The sequence below is a fragment of the Piliocolobus tephrosceles genome, chromosome 15 (assembly GCF_002776525.5).
Source record: "Piliocolobus tephrosceles isolate RC106 chromosome 15, ASM277652v3, whole genome shotgun sequence".
NCBI lineage: Eukaryota > Metazoa > Chordata > Mammalia > Primates > Cercopithecidae > Piliocolobus > Piliocolobus tephrosceles.
This window is the reverse complement of record NC_045448.1, coordinates 70,878,400-70,897,313: the sequence shown is the minus strand read 5'-3', so window position 1 is coordinate 70,897,313 and position 18,914 is coordinate 70,878,400. Positions and strand designations below refer to the sequence as shown.

Sequence of the window (18,914 nt, the reverse complement as noted above, 5' to 3'; positions counted from 1 at the left end):
AAAAAAAAAAAAAAAAAACTACTCTACTTAAAAAAAAAGTACAGCTGAGAGCAGTGGCTTACACCTGTAATCCTAGCACTTAGGGAGGCCGAGGCGGGCAGATCACCTGAGATCAGGAGTTCGAGACCAGCTTGGATAACATGGTGAAACCCCATCTCTACCAAAAATACAAAAATTAGCTGGGGGTGGTGGTGGGCACCTGTAATCCCACCTACTCGGGAGGCTGAGGCAGGAGAATCGCTTGAACCCAGGAGGCAGAGGTTGCGGTGAGCCAAGATTGTGCCATTGCATTCCAGCCTGGGAGACAGAGTAAGACTCTTCACAAATAAATAAATAAGTACTTGTGCAACATCCATATAATGGAGTTTTATTTGGGAATAAAAAGGAATGAAGTAATGACACATGTTACAACATGTATGACCCTGAAAAGCATAATGTTAAGTGAAATAAGTCAGTCACCAGAAACCATATATTGCATGCTTCCATTTATATGAAATGTCTAGAATAGGCAAATCTATAGGGGCAGAAAGACTAGTGGCTGGGACATGGAATGGGATGAAGGTCAGGGAGTGACTGGTAATTGCTAAGGGTTTCCTTTTTGAGGTGAAGAAAATGTTATAAAATTGATTGTGGTGATTCTTGCGCACACACCTCTGTGAATAAACTAAAAACTATTAAACTGAAAAACATTTTATATGGATGTCCCAAAAAGGTGTTTTAAAAATAACAACCACCATTAACATTTGTTTTATTCACCATCAAAAGAGTAGTACTTGATATCTTTGAAAATAATCTGAAGAATGTGCCAGAGACTCTAAAGACAATTCCAAAAAATGAAAATCCGGAGTATATCCAGTCTGAACAAACTACTTTAAAGAGGACATCACGTTTTGGTTTTTTGGTTTTTTTGGTGTTTTGTTTTGTTTTTGAGGAGTCTTGCTCTGTTGCCCAGGGGCGAACTGCAACCTCTGACTCCCGGCTTCAAGTGGTTCTCCTGCCTCAGCCTCCTGAGTAGCTGGGATTACAGACATGTGCCACCACACCTGGCTAATTTTTGTATTTTAAAGTAGACATGGGGTTTCTCCATGTTGGCCAGGCTGATCTTGAACTCCTGGCTCAAGTGATCTGCCCACCTCGGCCTCCCAAAGACTGGGATTACAGGCGTGAGCTGCCCCACTCAGCCGACATCACATTTTTCGATGTGTAAATTCTCCTATGTTTAAAAAAATATTTCTACAACTTAAACTTACATCATAGATATTTTCCAGTTCAACACTACAGATCTGATTAACAGCTTTTCAATAGCTGCAAAATAGTCCATAAAATGAATGTTCTGGCCAGGGGCAGCGGCTCATGGCTGTAATCTCAGCACTTTGGGAGGCTGAGGTAGGCGGATCACCTGAGGTCAGGAGTTCAAGACCAGCCTGGCCAACATGGTGAAACCCTGTCTCTACTAAAATACAAAAATTAGCTAGGCTAATTTAGGTGGTGGCTCACGTCTGTAATCTCAGCTACTGAGGAGGCTGAGGCAGGAGAATCGCTTGAACCCAGGAGACAGAGGTTACAGTGAGCCAAGACTGTGGCACTGCACTCTGGTCTAGGAGACAGAGCGAGACTGTCTCAAAAAAAAAAAAAAAAAAAGAAAGAAAGAAAAGAAAAAGAAAAAGTTCCACACATATTCGGTGTAAATTGAATAAATTACCACAAGTGGCATTGATGGATATTCAGGTCACTCCATTTTTTTCTACTACAAACAATGCTGCAGTTGTATCTTGGCACATAAATCTTTATAATTTAATTCTTTTATTTCTGTAGGATAGATTCCTAGATATAGGATTACTTTAGTGACATATATGTGACATATATGTAATAAGCAATATGAAATGCATACTGAGTATACTGAACCACATTTCAGAGCTCTAATTTCTCTGCTTCCTAAAGTTGGATTGAAGTTTATGTATCTTTTGACTTGTTTACTTTTAAGATTCTTGTGACCAATTTGCATTAAATAGTGGGGGTTTTTTTTTTTTTGAGAAGGATCCTCGCTCTATTGCCCAGGCTGGAGTGCAATGGCAAGGTCTCGGTTCACTGCAATCTCTGCCTCCCAGATTCAAGCGATTCTCCTGCCTCAGCCTCCTGAGTAATTGGGATTACGGGTGCCCACCACCATGCCAGGCTAATTTTGTATTTTTAGTAGATACAGGGTTTCGTCATGTTGGTCAGGCTGGTCTCGAACTCCTGATTTCAGGTGATCCGCCCGCCTCAGCCTCCCAAAGTGCTGGGATAACGGGCGTGAGCCACTGCCCCGGCCTAAACAGATATTTCTGAAATACTTTTCAATGTGCATTCAATACACGGAAGAAATGCAAATATAAATAAAAATCTGGCATCTGGAAATATCTTCCCCGCTCTCAAAAATTTGGCTAGCACCAACGAGGCAAATTCTTAATAAAATCCTTACTTTTTAAAGTAAAACTTTTTAGGCCGGGCGCGGTGGCTCAAGCCTGTAATCCCAGCACTTTGGGAGGCCGAGACGGGCGGATCACGAGGTCAGGAGATCGTAGACCATCCTGACTAACACGGTGAAACCCCGTCTCTACTAAAAATACAAAAAAATTAGCCGGGCGAGGTGGCCGGCGCCTGTGGTCCCAGCTACTCGGGGAGGCTGAGGCAGGAGAATGGCGTGAACCCGGGAGGCGGAGGTTGCAGTGAGCTGAGATCCAGCCACTGCACTCCAGCCTGGGCGACAGAGCAAGACTCCGTCTCAAAAAAAAATAAAAAATAAAAAAAATAAAGTAAAACTTTTTTTCTTTTTTCTTATTTCTTAAGTAAACATTTTAAATTGAAATTTTTTTTCTGTACAGAGAAAGTTGAAACATCCATTCCCATGTTTGGGATGAGAGAAAATAAATTATTTATGTTATTGGAAAACAAGATTATAGACTGTCAATAAACTTTTACTCTTAAATTAATAAATAATACATGACAATTCTTTTCACATGAAAGGCAACGTCTGCTTTTATTTCCTCCTAAAATACTCTGGCGGCCCTACACATCAACAGCGCCGCTGGTGTAGTGGTATCATGCAAGATTCCCATTCTTGCGACCCGGGTTCGATTCCCGGGCGGCGCAAAAAGATTTTCGCTTCTCGCTCTCCAAAAACCAAGTAGCTTGAATAGTCTTTATAAAAACCAGATAGCTTGAAGGATCTTTATATATCTTTCCTCTTTTGGAAAGATTTAGGCTTTTTACTATCCCTGGAGGTTTCCACTCCATTATAACTCGCGGTCGAAACACTAGAATCCGCAGCCAGAAGACAAAAAAGTTCACGCAAGTCTTGACGTAGTTAATCCTTGCGCCTGCGCAGCCTCAGACGTCCCTAGCGTCGGGTGGAAGAGCGGCTGCGCAACAAGTGAACCTATGGATTAAGGTGTAGCCTGGCTGCCGGGAGGTTGAGAGTGCAAGATTATTCTGCGCCTGCGCGGCCCGGGTAACTTCCCTGGCTGCTCCTAGGCGCCCGGCTCGCCGCCATCTTGTATTGGGGCTTCATTGTTCCCGCTGGGCCGGGCGGTTTAGTGTAATTGCCGCCGGAGAAGGAGGCGGAGTAACCTTTGGTCAGCCGAGAAACCCCGCTATCCCGTAGCCATAACCGCTCAAACGATTTGGGAGGTAGTGAAGGGCAGGGAGTTGGACCCGGAGGCGGCGCCGCGACAGCAGCAGCCATGGAGGACGAGATGCCCAAGACTCTGTGAGTCTGGGGCAGCGATGAGGGAGGCGGGATGGTGGTCGTCCCGGAGGGAAGGCCTCGGCCCTGCGCCGCTCCCAGCCTATTGTTCTCCGTGGACACCGCGATATCGTGGTTTTTGTTTCCTTAGCATGCACCAAGACCCAGTCTGTGAGAGGACAAGGTGAAGGGAGACCGGGCTCAACCCTTTCAATTAATCCCTTCACTTTAGCTACACCATTGCTTGACTGTTGCTCTCGCCGCGGGCCCTCTGTGGTCTTAGACCTGGAGAAAAGACTTTTTCATTCAGATCTCTTTTTAGAACTTGTCGAACCTTCCTTTTGTCCTATGCTTTCTTTCCTTCTCTTTTCCCGCTTCTCCCCCTTTTTAATTAACCTCTTCTTATCTTTACAGCCGTCTTCCTTTAATTTTACTTTTGATTTACTATTGAAATTCTTCCTTTCATTTTCTTCTCGGTGATAAGATTTTTTTCCCCCCCCTGAGGCTGCTTGTACTCATTTTCAGTGCAGTAAACTTTATTCTTGCAGTTGCCATTGAAAAAAAGCCAAGCATTTTTCTTTAACCTCTGGCTTTCCTTCTGTAGCCCCCACCGACCAAAAAGCCTAACCAGACACTCCAAGGATTTGGAAATCTCACCCAGAAGGAATATATCAATTGAGGGGAAATTGATTTAGTATTATTTTTATAGTCGTTTGCTACTGTTGTGATTGACATGGTATTGAACGAGCGGGCCGTTTTTGTGAAGCAACAATTGATAAATGCCCTAACATATTTACAGAGAATTTTTAGAGTTAGCATTAAATTATCGGAGCGTGGATATTTTCTTTGTCGTGTGGCTTCCCCCACTGCGTTCTTTGTTTTTCAAAGTATTATCGGATGAGTTGATCCTGCCTTTGTTGGCATTTCTCGGAAAGAGAAAAGCTCAATGAGTTGACATAGCTTTTTGTTTTTCTTGGATGACATAGCTTTTTGTTTATATTCTTGGAATACTGGCAGTTTGAGAGCTCCATGCATTAAAAATGCAATTTTAGGTTTCTCTTTGCCGCTTTCTAGATAATGAAGTTGCTCTGAAGTATGATGTCGTTGTTTTTTTCACCCCCAAAATTTTTCCACTTCTACGTTGCTATTTCTTATCTATATTGGAAATGTGGTTGCACTTGTTTTCTTAATAGATTGTCAGTTAATCTGTTAGTAACCTTGAAATTTCTTTTCTGTATTCCTGAGGCTCAAAAAGTATCTTTTCAATAGGACGTAGCAATTAGTGCATGACCTTTGTTTTAGGAAAGATTGTATCTGTAGATGAATACTCCCTAAAAAACTAACTAGCCTCACTGTGTTGGTGGAGTCTCTTCCCCCTTGCCTCTTAGCTACGACAGCCATCAGCATTTTGGGTTAAGGCACTGCTCGTGTTTTATAATGTAAACTTAATATTCTTCGTTTGAAAATATTTAATTTTAAAAACTGCCAGAAGTATCTGACCACTTAACTTTTTAATTTTGTCTTTACTTTTTAATTTTTTGAGATGGAGTCTCACTTTGTCACCCAGGCTGCAAGGCTGGAGTGCAGTGGTCCGATCTCGGCTCACTGCAACCTCCACCTCCTGGGTTCAAGCCATTCTCCTGCCTCACCCTCCCAAGTAGCTGACATTACAGGCGGGCACCACGCCCGGCTCATTTTTGTATTTTTAGTAGAGAGGGGCTTTCACCATGTTTGCCAAGCTGGTCTCGAACTCCTGACCTGAGGTGATCCGCTCAGCTCGGCCTCCCAAAGTGCTAGGATTACAGATGTGAGCCACAGCGCCTGGCCTGGCCTCAACTCTTAACTATTACATTTATGACTTATTTTGCCTTGTATCCCTCACTAAAACACCCCATCCAAGAAACTCTTCCTCAAAGTAGTCATACTGTAAAAGTCTTCTCTTGTTTCTACCTCCCTCAACCCAAACTCCCATTTTTCCAGTCAGGCAAACCTTGGCTAAACATGAGGGTACTAATCCCTAAGTTTTCCTAGTAGTGTTTTTAATTTTAATGTAAGATGTTTGCTTTAATGACCCTGGAAGTCAGAGGCTTTTAATATATGTTCTTTTTTTTTTTTTTTTTTTTTTTTTGAGACGGAGTCTCGCTCTGTCGCCCAGGCTGGAGTGCAGTGGCCAGATCTCAGCTCACTGCAAGCTCTGCCTCCCAGGTTTACGCCATTCTCCTGCCTCAGCCTCCTGAGTAGCTGGGACTACAGGCACCCGCCACCTCGCCCGGCTAGTTTTTTGTATTTTTTAGTAGAGACGGGGTTTCACCGGTTAGCCAGGATGGTCTTGATCTCCTGACCTCGTGATCCGCCCGTCTCGGCCTCCCAAAGTGCTGGGATTACAGGCTTGAGCCACCGCGCCCGGCCTAATATATGTTCTTAACACAGCTCGTAGCACATTAGTCTGGTCCATGGTAAGTGATCAATAAATTTGTTTAAGAAACTGATATAATTGGCTGGGCACAGTGGCGCACGCCTGTAATCCTAACACTTTGGGAGGCCGAGGCGGGTGGATCACCTGAGGGCAGGAGTTCAAGACCAGCCTGGCCAACATGGCGAAACCCTGTCTCTACTAAAAATACAAAAATTAGCTGGGCATGGTGGCGCATGCCTGTAATCCCAGCTACTCGGGAGGCTGAGGAAGGAGAATCACTTGAACCCGGGAGGTGGAGGTTGCAGTGAGCTGAGGTTGCGCCATTGCACTCCAGCCTGGCGACAGGAGGGAGGCTCCGTCCCAAAAAAAAAAAAAAAAACTGGTAGAATTTCAAGCAGTGAATTAAGATTTTTCTTGAGGATAAAATAGAGTCTTAAGTTTTTATCACCCGCATACCTAAATGGCTCACTGGAAATTCCTTCATTTGCTACATCTGAGTGTTCAGCATCTCCATGTTAAGTTAGAGAATACCAGTATTTGATTTCTTGTCACCAGTACTTTGAAAACATATTCTGAGACAAACTTCCCTAAAGTTTATACTGCAAGATTATTTTGAGGAGTATTCAAGGTACAATTAATAAGTTCAAACATTTGTAGTGAGCGTATGAGTGATGTATACTACTATTCTCTATTCATGTATAAATTTGAAATTTTCCATAATAAAAAAATAAAAATACGTGTATAGTGAGTCTGAATTGGCCTTGGTCACTTTAAAAATATTCAACTTGTGAACTAAAAGCTACACACTAGACTAGGAAAACATTGCTGGTGTTAGTTGATAAAAGTTAAGTCCCTCAAATCCAGACACCTTAATATCCTTTGTGTGGTTTACTCTCAAATGCATGAGTGCTCTCTTTTGAGATAACTATACTATTACTGTGTGGCTTTCACATTTGCTAAGAGTGCAGATCTATAAATTATAGACCATCCTTAAAAGCCTGCAGCTGGCCAGGCATGGTGGCTCACACCTGTAATCCCAGCACTTTGGGAAGCCAGGGTGAGTGGATCACCTGAGGTCAGAAGTTTGAGACCAGCCTGGTCAACATGGTGAAACCCCATCTCTACTAAAAATGCAAAAGTTAGCTAGGTGTGGTGACACATGCCAGTAGCCTCAGCTACTTGGGACTCCAGAGGCTCAGGGAGGAGAATCACTTGAACCCAGGAGGTGGAGGGTTGCAATGAGCCGAGATGATGACACTGCACTCCAGCCTGGACGACAGAGCGAGACAGAGCCCAATTAATTGCTATATACTAATGTGAGTCTTGTCTTTCTTCTGCTCCATGCTTATCTTTCATTCTTGTTGTCTACCCCACTCTCCAAATAGTATTGGCCTTTGTAATTTGTATGAAATAAAATCTCTTGGATTGAGAATCAGACCTATCTTAAAGATTAGATTGAAGGCAAGGTTGACTAAAATGAGATGTTTATTAGATAATACTTATGTTTCCAAATAACTGCTAGTAATTAAGAATATACTAGAAACATTACATTCACTCAGTAATATTGAGAGCATACTACATGGCTGTCACTCTTCTGGGAACTGGGGATACGGTAGTACATGTAGTAGGCTTTTTAAGAATTTATGTAAGTGGCCGGGCGCGGTGGCTCAAGCCTGTAATCCCAGCACTTTGGGAGGCTGAGACGGGTGGATCACGAGGTCAGGAGATTGAGACCATCCTGGCTAACACGGAGAAACCCCGTCTCTACTAAAAAAATACAAAAAAAACTAGCCGGCGTGGTGGCGGGCGCCTGTAGTCCCAGCTACTCGGGAGGCTGAGGCAGGAGAATGGCATAAACCCGGGAGGCAGAGCTTGCAGTGAGCTGAGATCCGGCCACTGCACTCCAGCCTAGGTGACAGAGTGAGACTCCGTCTCAAAAAAAAAGAATTTACGTAAGTAATTATGTTAGATCGTAATAAGTGCCATGGAGAAAAATAATGCAGGGTATGCATGGTAAGGAGGAAGGGGTGAATATTTATAGAGAATAATAAAGGAAGGTCATCCTTTGATAAGTGACATTTGAGGAAAAAAGTGAAGGAGATAAGGGAGAGCCATGCTTCTATCTGAAGGAGGAGCACCCTAGAAAGAGCTAGTGCAGAGGGCCCTTGGGGGCAGGGCATGCTGGTTGGTTAGCCTGAGGAGAGTAAATGTAGTAGAGGAGTAGGAAATGAGGTCAGAATGATAAATAGGAATGTTAGGGGAGATAGAAAATACCAGATTATATGGGTCCTAAAGAGGGCTATCTTATCTGAGTAGGAATGGAAGCTGTAAGTGGGTTTCAAGCATAGTAGTGGTATAGCCTATCTTAACCTTGAAACTGGCAGAAGCAAGTAGCCTACTCAGGAAGCCAATCCAGGTGTGAGAGAAAGCAGTGCCTATAATTGTAGTTAGTGCTGGTGAAAGTGATAGAAAGTAGTTGAATTACGGATATGTTTTGAAAATAGAGCAACAGGAATTACCAGTGGCTTAGATGTGGCATGTGAGAATGATGTCGACAATAAATGGATTTATTTTAAAATGCGTAATATCAGTCATCTAAAATGTTATAGTTTGTTGCAAGATATAAGTAAAAATGAAAAGTCTTGAGGATCGATAACCCTTAAGATGTCTGCAGGCATAGTATTGGATACATTTGTTCAAGCTGGTTTACCTAGTGAAGGAGGTCCCAACTAATAAGGCAGTTTCAGCCATCTCTTGTAACATTATTCTTTGTGATGGGTATACATTTGTTACATAATAATAAGGTTAGGTTGCTGATGTATAGTATATACACAAGCACTTACTATTCCACACAGTTTATTTTTATGTTTTAATTGAGATAGGGTCTCATCCTGTTGCCCAGGCTCTGGTGCAGTGGTGCAATCGCAGCTCACTGTAGCCTCGACCTCTCAGGCTCAAGGGATCTTTCCACCTCAGCCTACTGAATAGCTGGGACTACAGGCATGTACCACCGTGTCTGGCTAATTTTTAAAAATATTTGTAGAGAAGCGATCTCACTGTGTTGACCAGGCTGGTCTCGAACCCCTGGGCTCAAGCGATCTTCCCACCTTAGCCTCCCAAAGTGCTGGGATTATAGGTGTGAGCCACCGTGCCTCGTGTCTACATAATTTCTTCATTAGTAAAAGACATAACTAATCTTTTCCCCCTAGGGTAACTTAAGCAAAATGAGAGAATTTTCTAGCAAATTGCAAATGTTCAGAAGTCATTCTGAGACAGTACATTTAACTCTTTAACAGATATTTATAGAGCAATAAATATCACTGCAATGATATTGCAGTGTTCCAGGCAGTGTTCTAACTAGCAGTCCCCAGCCTTTTTGGCACCGAGACCAGTTTTATGGAAGACAATTTTTCCATGGGCGGAATGGTTTCAGGGTGAAACTGTTCCACCTCAGAACATCAGGCATTAGATAAATTCTCGTAAGAAACACAAAACCTAGATCCCTTGCATGCCCAGTTCACACATGCTGCTAATCTGACAGGAGGCAGAGCTCAAGCAGTAATGCTCCCTCCCCCGCTGCTCACCTCCTGCTGTGTGGCCCAGTTCCTAACAGGCCATTGACCCATAAAGGTCCGTGGCCTGAGGGGAGTTGGGGACCTCTGTTCTGGACGGTAGATACCAACTAAGAATAAAGATGAAAACCTCTTATGGAATTTATTATTAGGTAAGAAACTATTCATACTTTTTACTCAAATTTTCACAGAGACCTTATCAAATTCTGCCTTTTTTTTTTTTTTTTTTTTTTGAGATGAGTTTCCTTCCCCCCAGGCTGGACTGCAGTGATGAGATCTTGGCTCACTGCAAACTCCACCTCCTGGGTTCAGGTAATTCTCCTGCCTCAGCCTCCTGAGTAGCTGGGATTACAGGCACCCACCACCACACCTGGCTAATTTTTTGTGTTTTTAGTAGAGACGAGTTTCAACATGTTGGCCAGGCTGATCTCGAACTCCTGAGCTCAAGTGATCCGTCCACCTCAGCATCCCAACGTGCTGGGATTACAGGCAAGAGCCACCACTCCCGGCTAATCCTGAAAATTTCTTGCAGGCACAACAGTCAGGTGAGAGTAGACACAGAAGAGATGCAGAGATAGTACAGACTTTTTTTTTTTTTTTTTTTTGCGGGGAAGGGTTTTGCGGAGGAATGGCATGATAACCTTCATCTAGCATCCCTTAATGTTACCATCTTATATAACCATGGTATAATTATCAAAATTAAGAAATTAACACTATAGGCTTTATACCAATTTTTCCACTGATATCCTTTTTATATTCTAGGATCTAACTCAGGAAAATACCACATTGCATTTCATCGTCGTCTCTTTATTCTCCTTGGTTCTGTGAGATGTCTTTCTTGACCTTAACACTTTTTTTCTTTTTTTAGAGATAAGGTCTCTGTTGCCCAGGCTGGAGTGCAGTGGCACAATCATTGTTCACTTCAGCTTCCCAAGTAGCTGGAACTACAGGTGCACACCACCACACCCAGCTAATTTTTTCTTATTTTTTGTAGAGACGGGGCATATCACTATGTTGCCCTGGCTGGTCTCAAACTACTGGCCTCAAGTGAATCTCTCACCTCGGCCTTCCAAAGCACTGGGATTACAGGTGTGAGCCACTGCACCCCGCCGACGCTTTGGAAGGGTACTGTTTCTCCTTTTCTCCAAAATCACCATGACTTATTTTTTCTTAACTTACTCTGTTGGTTAGAAGTAGGTCACCAAGGCTAGCTCACACACTCAGGAAGAGGAAGATTAAGTTACACTTCCTGGAGGGAGGTATATCCAAAGAATTCATAGTCATTTAAAACTATTAGTTCGTTGGTCAAAACCTTCTTTTTTTTTTTTTCCTTTGAGACAGAGTCTCGCTCTGGTGCCAGGCTGAAGTGCAGTGGCATGATCTTGGCTCACTGCAACCTCTGCCTCCCGGGTTCAAGCGACTCTCCTGCCTTGGCCTCCCTAGTAGCTGAAACTACAGGCACGCGCCACCATGCCCAGCTAATTTTTTGTATTTTTTGGTAGAGACGGTGTTTCACTGTTGGCCAGGATGGTCTTGATCTCCTGACCTGTGATCTGCCTCAGCTTCCCAAAGTGCTGGGATTATAGCAGGCGTGAGCCACCGCACCTGGCCCAAAACCAATATTTAATAAATATATTAGAGGTGGTACTTTGAGGCTATGCAGATACCCTGTTTCCCCTTTTAAGGTTTCATCAACTAATGTGAGCTTCCATGGGTGGATCTTCCTGTAGAAATTGTTACTATGGTATGTTAATGGTGATTTTCTATTTCACTCATTCTTTTTACATTTATTAATTAATTCTGTAAGAAAAAACTATTTTTCCCTTATCCAGGATCCATTTAAACATTATTCATTGTGTTTGGTTGTCAGTGTTTTTTATGTCCTTTTTTTTTTTGGTGGGGGGACAGGGAGGGCAGTGTCTTGCTCTGTCACCCTGGCTGGAGTACTGTGGTGCAATCTCAGCTCACTGCAATGTCCACCTCCTGAGTTCAAGTGATTCTTGTGCCTCCTGCTCCCAGGAAGCTGGGATTACAGGCATGCGCCACCATGCCTGGCTAATTTTTGTATTTTTTTTTTTTTTTTTTTTTTGAGGCAGAGTCTCGCTCTGTCGCCCGGACTGGAGTGCAGTGGCCGGATCTCAGCTCACTGCAAGCTCTGCCTCCCGGGTTTATGCCATTCTCCTGCCTCAGCCTCCGGAGTAGCTGGGACTACAGGCGCCCGCCACCTCACCCGGCTAGTTTTTTTGTATTTTTAGTAGAGACGGGGTTTCACCGTGTTAGCCAGGATGGTCTCGATCTCCTGACCTCGTGATTCGCCCATCTCAGCCTCCCAAAGTGCTGGGATTACAGGCTTGAGCCACCGCGCCCGGCTAATTTTTGTATTTTTAGTAGAGATGAGGTTTCACCATGTTGGCCAGGCTGGTCTCTAACTCCTGGTCTCAAGTGAACCGCCTACCTCGGCCTCCCAAAGTGCTAGGATTTGAGGCTTGAGCCACTGTGCCCAACTTTCTGTTTCTTTTACTTATTTATATCCTAGAAATGAGGTCTTGCTATGTTGCTCAGGCTGGATTCAAACTTCTGGGTTCAAGGGATCCACCCACCTCAGCCTCTCAAGTAGCTGGGACTGCGGGCTTGTGCCACTGCTCCCTTTTATTCAAGAACAGTCATCTGTTGTGTTTGTTTTAGGACAATAATTTTTTGAAGAGACTGAGTTGTCTTATAAAATGTCCCACGTCTGGATTCGTGGAATTGTTTTGTATGCCCAATATCCTATAAACTTAAATCTAATTTTCAGCTTGGTTAGATTTAGGTTAGACTTTTTTATGTAAATATTTTATAGGTGATACTGTGTAATTCGTATTATATATATGCAGTGTCTCATTGGTTGTTGCCCAACTATAAAATAATTGAAAATTTTATCACTGGGTTATAGTGGTAACAGCCAAAGCTCTCATTTTTGAGGTAAGGTTTTCCCTTTGCAATGAATTAAGTAATCTATGTGATAACTTTGACACCTTGTGACTATTTCCACACCAACTGTTCACGTAGTAATTTAAGCATAGATTAAAGGTCCTTCCCTGAATCAGTTGTTTCATTAGAGTTTACACATTGTTAATTTAATACTATCTTTCTACATTTATTAACTAACATTCTTTTGTAAAGGAGAATTTTTCTAAACTAGAGCTATTAGATTACACTATTTAGGAGTTCCTACTTAATAGGATAAATGCTTAATTCTGTCTCTTTTTCAGAATAGAGACTTGGTGCAGTAATAATTCCCAATACTGGTAAATTGCTGTTGGGTAAATGTTGCTGTTACTTTCTCTTTTGAGTACCATTATTTTACCTGATCTTTAAATGTCATTTGTTGTTGACTCAGCATTTCTTCCTTTACCATCTTAACCTTTTCCTAAGGCTTCGTGTTAAGTACTCAGTATGTGTTTGTTGAATGGTAGATGGAAAGAAGAAACCAAATCCACACTTTTTGAGCATGTATGAATATTTATTTTTCTGAGGAGAAAGTCCGTACCTTATATCAAATTTTCTGAAGGGGACCTGAGAGACAAATGAGAAACTACCGTTTTGGGGAGACTGCATTCTTTGATTCCAGAACTGGTAAACCTCTAACTCTATAACATGACTAGAGGTAAACTCATCTCAAAATCTCATTTTAAAAACTTTTATAAACCCCTTTATTGGCCGGGCACGGTGGCTCACGCCTGTAATCTCAACACTTTGGGAGGCCGAGGCAGGCGGATCATGAGGTCAGGAGATCAAGACCTTCGTGGCTAACATGGTGAAACCCCATCTCTACTAAAAATACAAAAAATTAGCCGGGCATGGTGGCGGGCGCCTATAGTCCCAGCTACTCAGGAGGCAGGAGAATGGCGTGAACCTACAAGGCGGAGCTTGCAGTGAGCTGAGATCGCGCCACTGCACTCCAGCGTGGGCGACAGAGCGAGACTCCATCTCAAAAAAAAAAAGACCCTTTATTTTATTTTTAGAGATAGAGCCTTGCTCTGTCACCTGGTGCAGTGGCATAATCATAGCTCACTGCAGCCTCTTAACTCTTGGGTTCAAGTGATCTTCCCACCTCAGTGTCTGAAGTAGCTGGGACCATGCCATGGGACATAGTGCCACCATGTCTGGCTAATTTTTTATCATTATTTTTATTTTTTGTAGAGACGGGGGTCTCACTGTATTGACTGGGCTGATCTTGAACTCCTGGACTAAAGTGATCTTCCCACCTTAGCCTCCAAAAGTGCTGGGATTACAGGTGTGAGCCACTACCCCTAGCCTAAGCCCTTTAAATGAAGATCATCACAGTCTTATGGTCTTGTAATGCACTATTTATGTTTTTATTGATTACCAACTCATAATCTGTGATCTTTCTACTCCCTTTCACCCCTCTTCTACTGATCAGTAATGTTAAATGGAAGGTTTCTCATCCCACTGTGAGCATTCAAAACAACTGATAATTTACCCATAACTTTTCAAAAATGTGTTCATTGCATAACCAAAGTCTACCTAAATTGAACAAATAAGGGAAATAATGTTAATTTAAAAATTGGGGGTGCCAGCCTAGCCTGGCCAATATGGTGAAACCCCATCTCTACCAAAAATATAAAAAAAAATTAGCTGGGCGTGGTGGCAGGCGCCTGTAGTCACAGCTACTTGGGTGGCTGAGGCAGGAGAATCACTTGAACCTGGGAGGCGGAGGTTGCAGTGATTGGAGATCACACCACTGCACTCCAGCCTGGGCAACAGAGCGAGACTTTGTTCAAAAAAAAAAAAAAAAAAAAAATGGGAGAACGTGAGTGTTCTTAGTAATATTAATACCATAAAGTAGAAATAATTGCAGTGCTTCTTAGGTTTGATTGTATAAATTTTTTTTCTTTTTCTTTTTTTTGAGACGATATCTCGCTCTGTTGCCCAGGCTGGAGGGCAGTGGCACCATCTTGGCTCACTGCAAGCTCCGCCTCCTGGGTTCATACCACTCTTCTGCCTCAGCCTCCCGAATAGCTGGTACTACAGGCGCCTGCCACCACTCCTGGCTAATTTTTTGTATTTTTACTAGAGATGGGGTTTCACCGTGTTAGCCAGGATGGTCTCGATCTCCTGACCTCGTGATCTGCCTGCCTCAGCCTCCCACAGTGCTGGGATTACAGGCGTGAGCCACCGTACCCAGCCCTCTTTTTTCTTTAAGACAGTCTTGCTTCGTTACCCAGGCTGGAGTGCAGTGGCATGATCCGGGCTTGTTGCAGCCTCCCCCTCGTGGGTTCCAGCAATTCTCATGCCTCAACCGCCCCCCAGTAGCTGGGATTACAGGCGGGCACCACCACACCTAGCTAATTTTTGTGTTTTTAGTAGAGAAGGGGTTTCACCATGTTGGCCAGGCTGGTCTCAAACTCCTGGCCTCAAGTGATCCACCTGCGTCAGCCTCCCAAAGTGCTGGGATTACAGGCGTGAGCCACCGTGCCCAGCCATTATTGTATAAGATATTTTATATAACTAATGAAGATTCATTTGAGTGTTTTTAAAGTTTATCTTCCTAAGGTAAGCCTGGCAAACTTAGAAACAAGCAATAGGTTTAATTTGCAAAACCATGACTAAAACAGATATGCACATACTAGCTTCCCCTTCGCTAGCAAAGTGTAATATATTTTCTTTTTTTTTTTTGAGGCATAGTCTCACTCTGTTGCCCAGGCTGGTGTACAGTGGTGCAACCTCAGCTCACCCAGCCTCCGCCTCCTGGGTTCAAGTGATTCTCCTGCCTCAGCCTCCCAAGTAGCTGGGTTTACAGATGTGCACCACCACGCCTGGCTAATTTTTGTGTTTTTCATAGAGACAGGGTTTCATCATATTTACCAGGCTGGTCTCAATTCCTGGCCTCAGGTGATTCTCCCACCTTGGCTTCCCAAAGTGCTGGGATTACAGGCGTGAACCACCACACCCAGCTAATATATTTTCAAATAACATACTTTACCTCTGTTTTCAAAGAGATTTTTAAGTGTTGGCAAACCATAAAAGTCACTCCCAAATATTATAGTATAAGGCAAAGATCTGCCTATTTCTCAAGTTTAATTTTTGATAAACAGCTTTAGAAACTGGTGGAGAATAAGCAAATTTAAAATGGTAAATCGAGGGCTGGGCATAATGCCTTAGGCCTGTAATCTTTAAGATTACACTTTGGGAGGCCGAGGCGGGCAGATCACTTGAACCCAGGAGTTTGAGACCAGCTCAGCAATATGGTGAAACCCCTTCTCTACAGAAAATGTAAAAAAATTAGCCAGATATGATGGCACATGCCTGTGGTCCCAGCTACTTGGGTGGCTGAGGTGGGAGAATCCCTTGAGCCCAGGAGGTGGAGGTTGTAGTGAGCCGAGATTGTTCCGCTACACTCCAGTCTGGGCAACCCAGCAAGACCTTGTCTCAAAAAAAATAAATAAATTGAGGTAAATTGAGCTGGATGTGGTGGTTCCTGTAGTCCGTTACTCAGGAGGCCGAGGCAGGAGGTTTGCTTGAGGCCAGGAGTTTGAGAGCAGCCTGAGCAATATAGCCAGACCATTTCTCTTAAAAAAAAAAAAAAAAAAAAAAGGCCAGGTGCAGTGGCTCACACCTGTAATCCCAGCACTTTGGGAGGCTGAAGTGGGTGGATCACCTGAGGTCAGGAGTTGGAGACCAGCCCGACCAACATGGAGAAACCCTGTCTCTACTAAAAATGTAAAATTAGCTGAGTGTGGTTGTGCATGCCTGTAATCCCAGCTACTCGGGGAGGCTGAGGCAGGAGACTCACTTGAACCCTGGAGGTGGAGGTTGCAGTGAGCTGAGATCGCGCCACTGCACTCTATCCTGGGCAACAAGAGCGAAACTCCATCTCAAAAAAAAAAGGTCAATTGTTTTTCTTTGTGTTTCAGATACGTCGGTAACCTTTCCAGAGATGTGACAGAAGCTTTAATTCTGCAACTCTTTAGCCAGATTGGACCTTGTAAAAACTGCAAAATGATTATGGATGTAAGGGTATTTTACTTAGTTAACTTTATTTATTTATTTTTTTTAATATGTTACTTAAAGCAATTGCTTGGAAGGAATTCTTAATTTACCATAGTCTAAATATAGTATAAATTCTTAGTTTACTGTAGGCTAAATAATAGTCTTAGTTTACTGTATTCTAAATTAAGAGGGATTTTAGTGAATTTGTAATGAACTTGTTTTGACAGCTGAATTTAATTTGTTTTACTAAATAATGGAAGATGAGAATAGAACTAGTTATTTGTAGATCAGATGGGAACTGTATATATGTGGGCTCTTTCAGGTGCATTGAGGCATCAGAAATGTTTATATGTGGTGTCAATTGGTTGGCTAATAAATTCAGCTCTTACAATTAAATTGGGAAACAGGTTTAAAAATAATAGGCATTTGATACAGTGAAAGTATTTTTAACTTTATTTTTAAAGGTCATGATTCAAGTTTTTCTTGTATTTAGGCAATTCTTATTTATGAGACCTTAATGTATTCAAAAAACACACACATTGAACTCATTCATCCAATTGGTGTTAACCCTGATTCATAATATGTATAAAAAGACATTTAGGGAACAGGTACCCTAATTCCCTGGAGTCTTTGTCTCCTGGGGAGGAAAAACACTTTTTTTTTTTTTTTTTTTTTTTTTGGGAGATAGAGTTTTGCTCTCGTTGCCCAGGCTGGAGTGCAATGGCATGATCTTGGCTCACGACAACCTCCGCCTCCCAGGTTCAAGCAATTCTTCTGTCTCAGCCTCCCAAGTAGCTCGGATTACAGGCATGTGCCACCACACCTGGCTAATTTTGTATTTTTAGTAGCAATGGGATTTCTCCATGTTGGTCAGGCTGGTCTCAAACTCCCGACTTCAGGTGATCCACCTGTCTTGGCCTCCCAAAGTGCTAGGATTACAGGCATGAGCCACCGCACCCGGCCTAAATTTTTTGATGGGAAAGGCAGTGTTAAAGAGAAACCTTTTGTCCCATGGTCTCTCCTTTCTGAAAACTTTTGGGTTTTTTGTTTGTTTGTTTGTTTGTTTGTCTTGAAAGACAGGGTCTTGGTAATAGCCACGGCACCCAGCCTGCTATAAACTTTCAGTTTTCTTTTCTCCAGAAAAGACAATTGTATGTGTATCGGTTACCTTCTTTCCTGTTGTATTCCAGCTAAACTTTTTTTTACTTGGTATTTTTAAAAGTAATTATTTAGCCGGGTGCAGTGGCTCACGCCTGAGACCACATCTCTAAAAAAAAAATTAAGTAAAAAGTATTAATTGTACTTGAAATAAAATTGTATATTCCTCTATTTTTGTAGCTTTCTAGTCTTTTGAATTAGTTTTTTATTTTAACAAATCTGTTTAGGAGGTTATGGAAAGAATTTTAAAATGGCCTATAATGTCATTTGGTATTTTGCACTATAGATTTAAAAATTGGAATTTTTTTCTGCTACTTTAATTTATTTTATTTTTTATTTATTTATTTATTTTTGAGGCGGAGTCTCACTCTGTCACCCAGGCTGGAGTGCAGTGGCCGGATCTCAGCTCACTGCAAGCTCCACCTACCGGGTTTACGCCATTCTCCTGCCTCAGCCTCCTGTGTAGCTAGGACTACAGGCGCCCGCCACCTCGCCAGGCTAGTTTCTTGTATTTTTTAGTAGAGACGGGGTTTCACCGGATTAGCCAGGATGGTCTCAATCTCCTGAACTCGTGATCCGCCCGTCTCGGCCTCCCTAAGTGCTGGGATTACAGGCTTGAGCCACCGCGCCAGGCCTGCTACTTTAATTTATAATTAAACATCCAGGTTCTATTTATCACATAGCCTCACCTACCTGGAACACCAGCAGAAAAGGGAAGATACTTTTTTTCTTTCTTTTTGAGGTGAAATCTCGCTGTGTGCCCAGACTGGAATCCAGTGGCACAATCTCGGCTCACTGCAACGTCCGCCTCCTGGATTCAAGTGAATCTCCTGCCTTAGCCTTCTGAGTAGCTGGGATTACAAGTGCACACCACCACACCCAGCTAATTTTTGTATTTTTAGTAGAGATGAGGTTGCACTAGTTTGGCCAAGCTGGTCTTGAACTCCTGACCTCAGGTGATCCGCCTGCCTCATCCTCCCAAAGTGCTGAGATTATAGGCATGAGCTACTGTGCCTGGCCAAGGGAAGTTTTTTTTTTTTTTTTTTTTTTT

At 42.8% G+C, this 18,914-nt stretch overlaps 1 protein-coding gene and 1 non-coding gene across 13 annotated transcripts in view; both read left to right on the top strand.

Moving 5' to 3' along the window:
* The first annotated feature begins 3,061 nt into the window (after positions 1–3,061).
* Positions 3,062–3,132, top strand: TRNAG-CCC. Its single transcript has one exon. It is a non-coding gene; the product is annotated as a tRNA-Gly (tRNA).
* Positions 3,133–3,445: 313 nt separating this feature from the next.
* TIA1 (TIA1 cytotoxic granule associated RNA binding protein) overlaps positions 3,446–18,914 on the top strand; it is a 36,317-nt gene continuing 20,848 nt past the window's right edge. For 8 of the 12 annotated variants that reach the window (XR_002734058.1, XR_002734057.1, XR_002734059.1 and 5 more), the window contains exons 1-2: positions 3,500–3,748; positions 16,630–16,726. Coding sequence is in view for 7 of the 12 variants with exons in the window: in XM_023223940.2 (XP_023079708.1) it covers positions 3,723–3,748; positions 16,630–16,726 (123 nt within the window). In the remaining 5 variants the exon portion in view is untranslated. Of the gene's footprint in view, positions 3,749–16,629; positions 16,727–18,914 lie in introns of all 12 variants that reach the window. The other 4 variants (XR_002734060.1, XM_023223945.2, XM_023223936.3 and 1 more) reach the window with 3 other exon arrangements.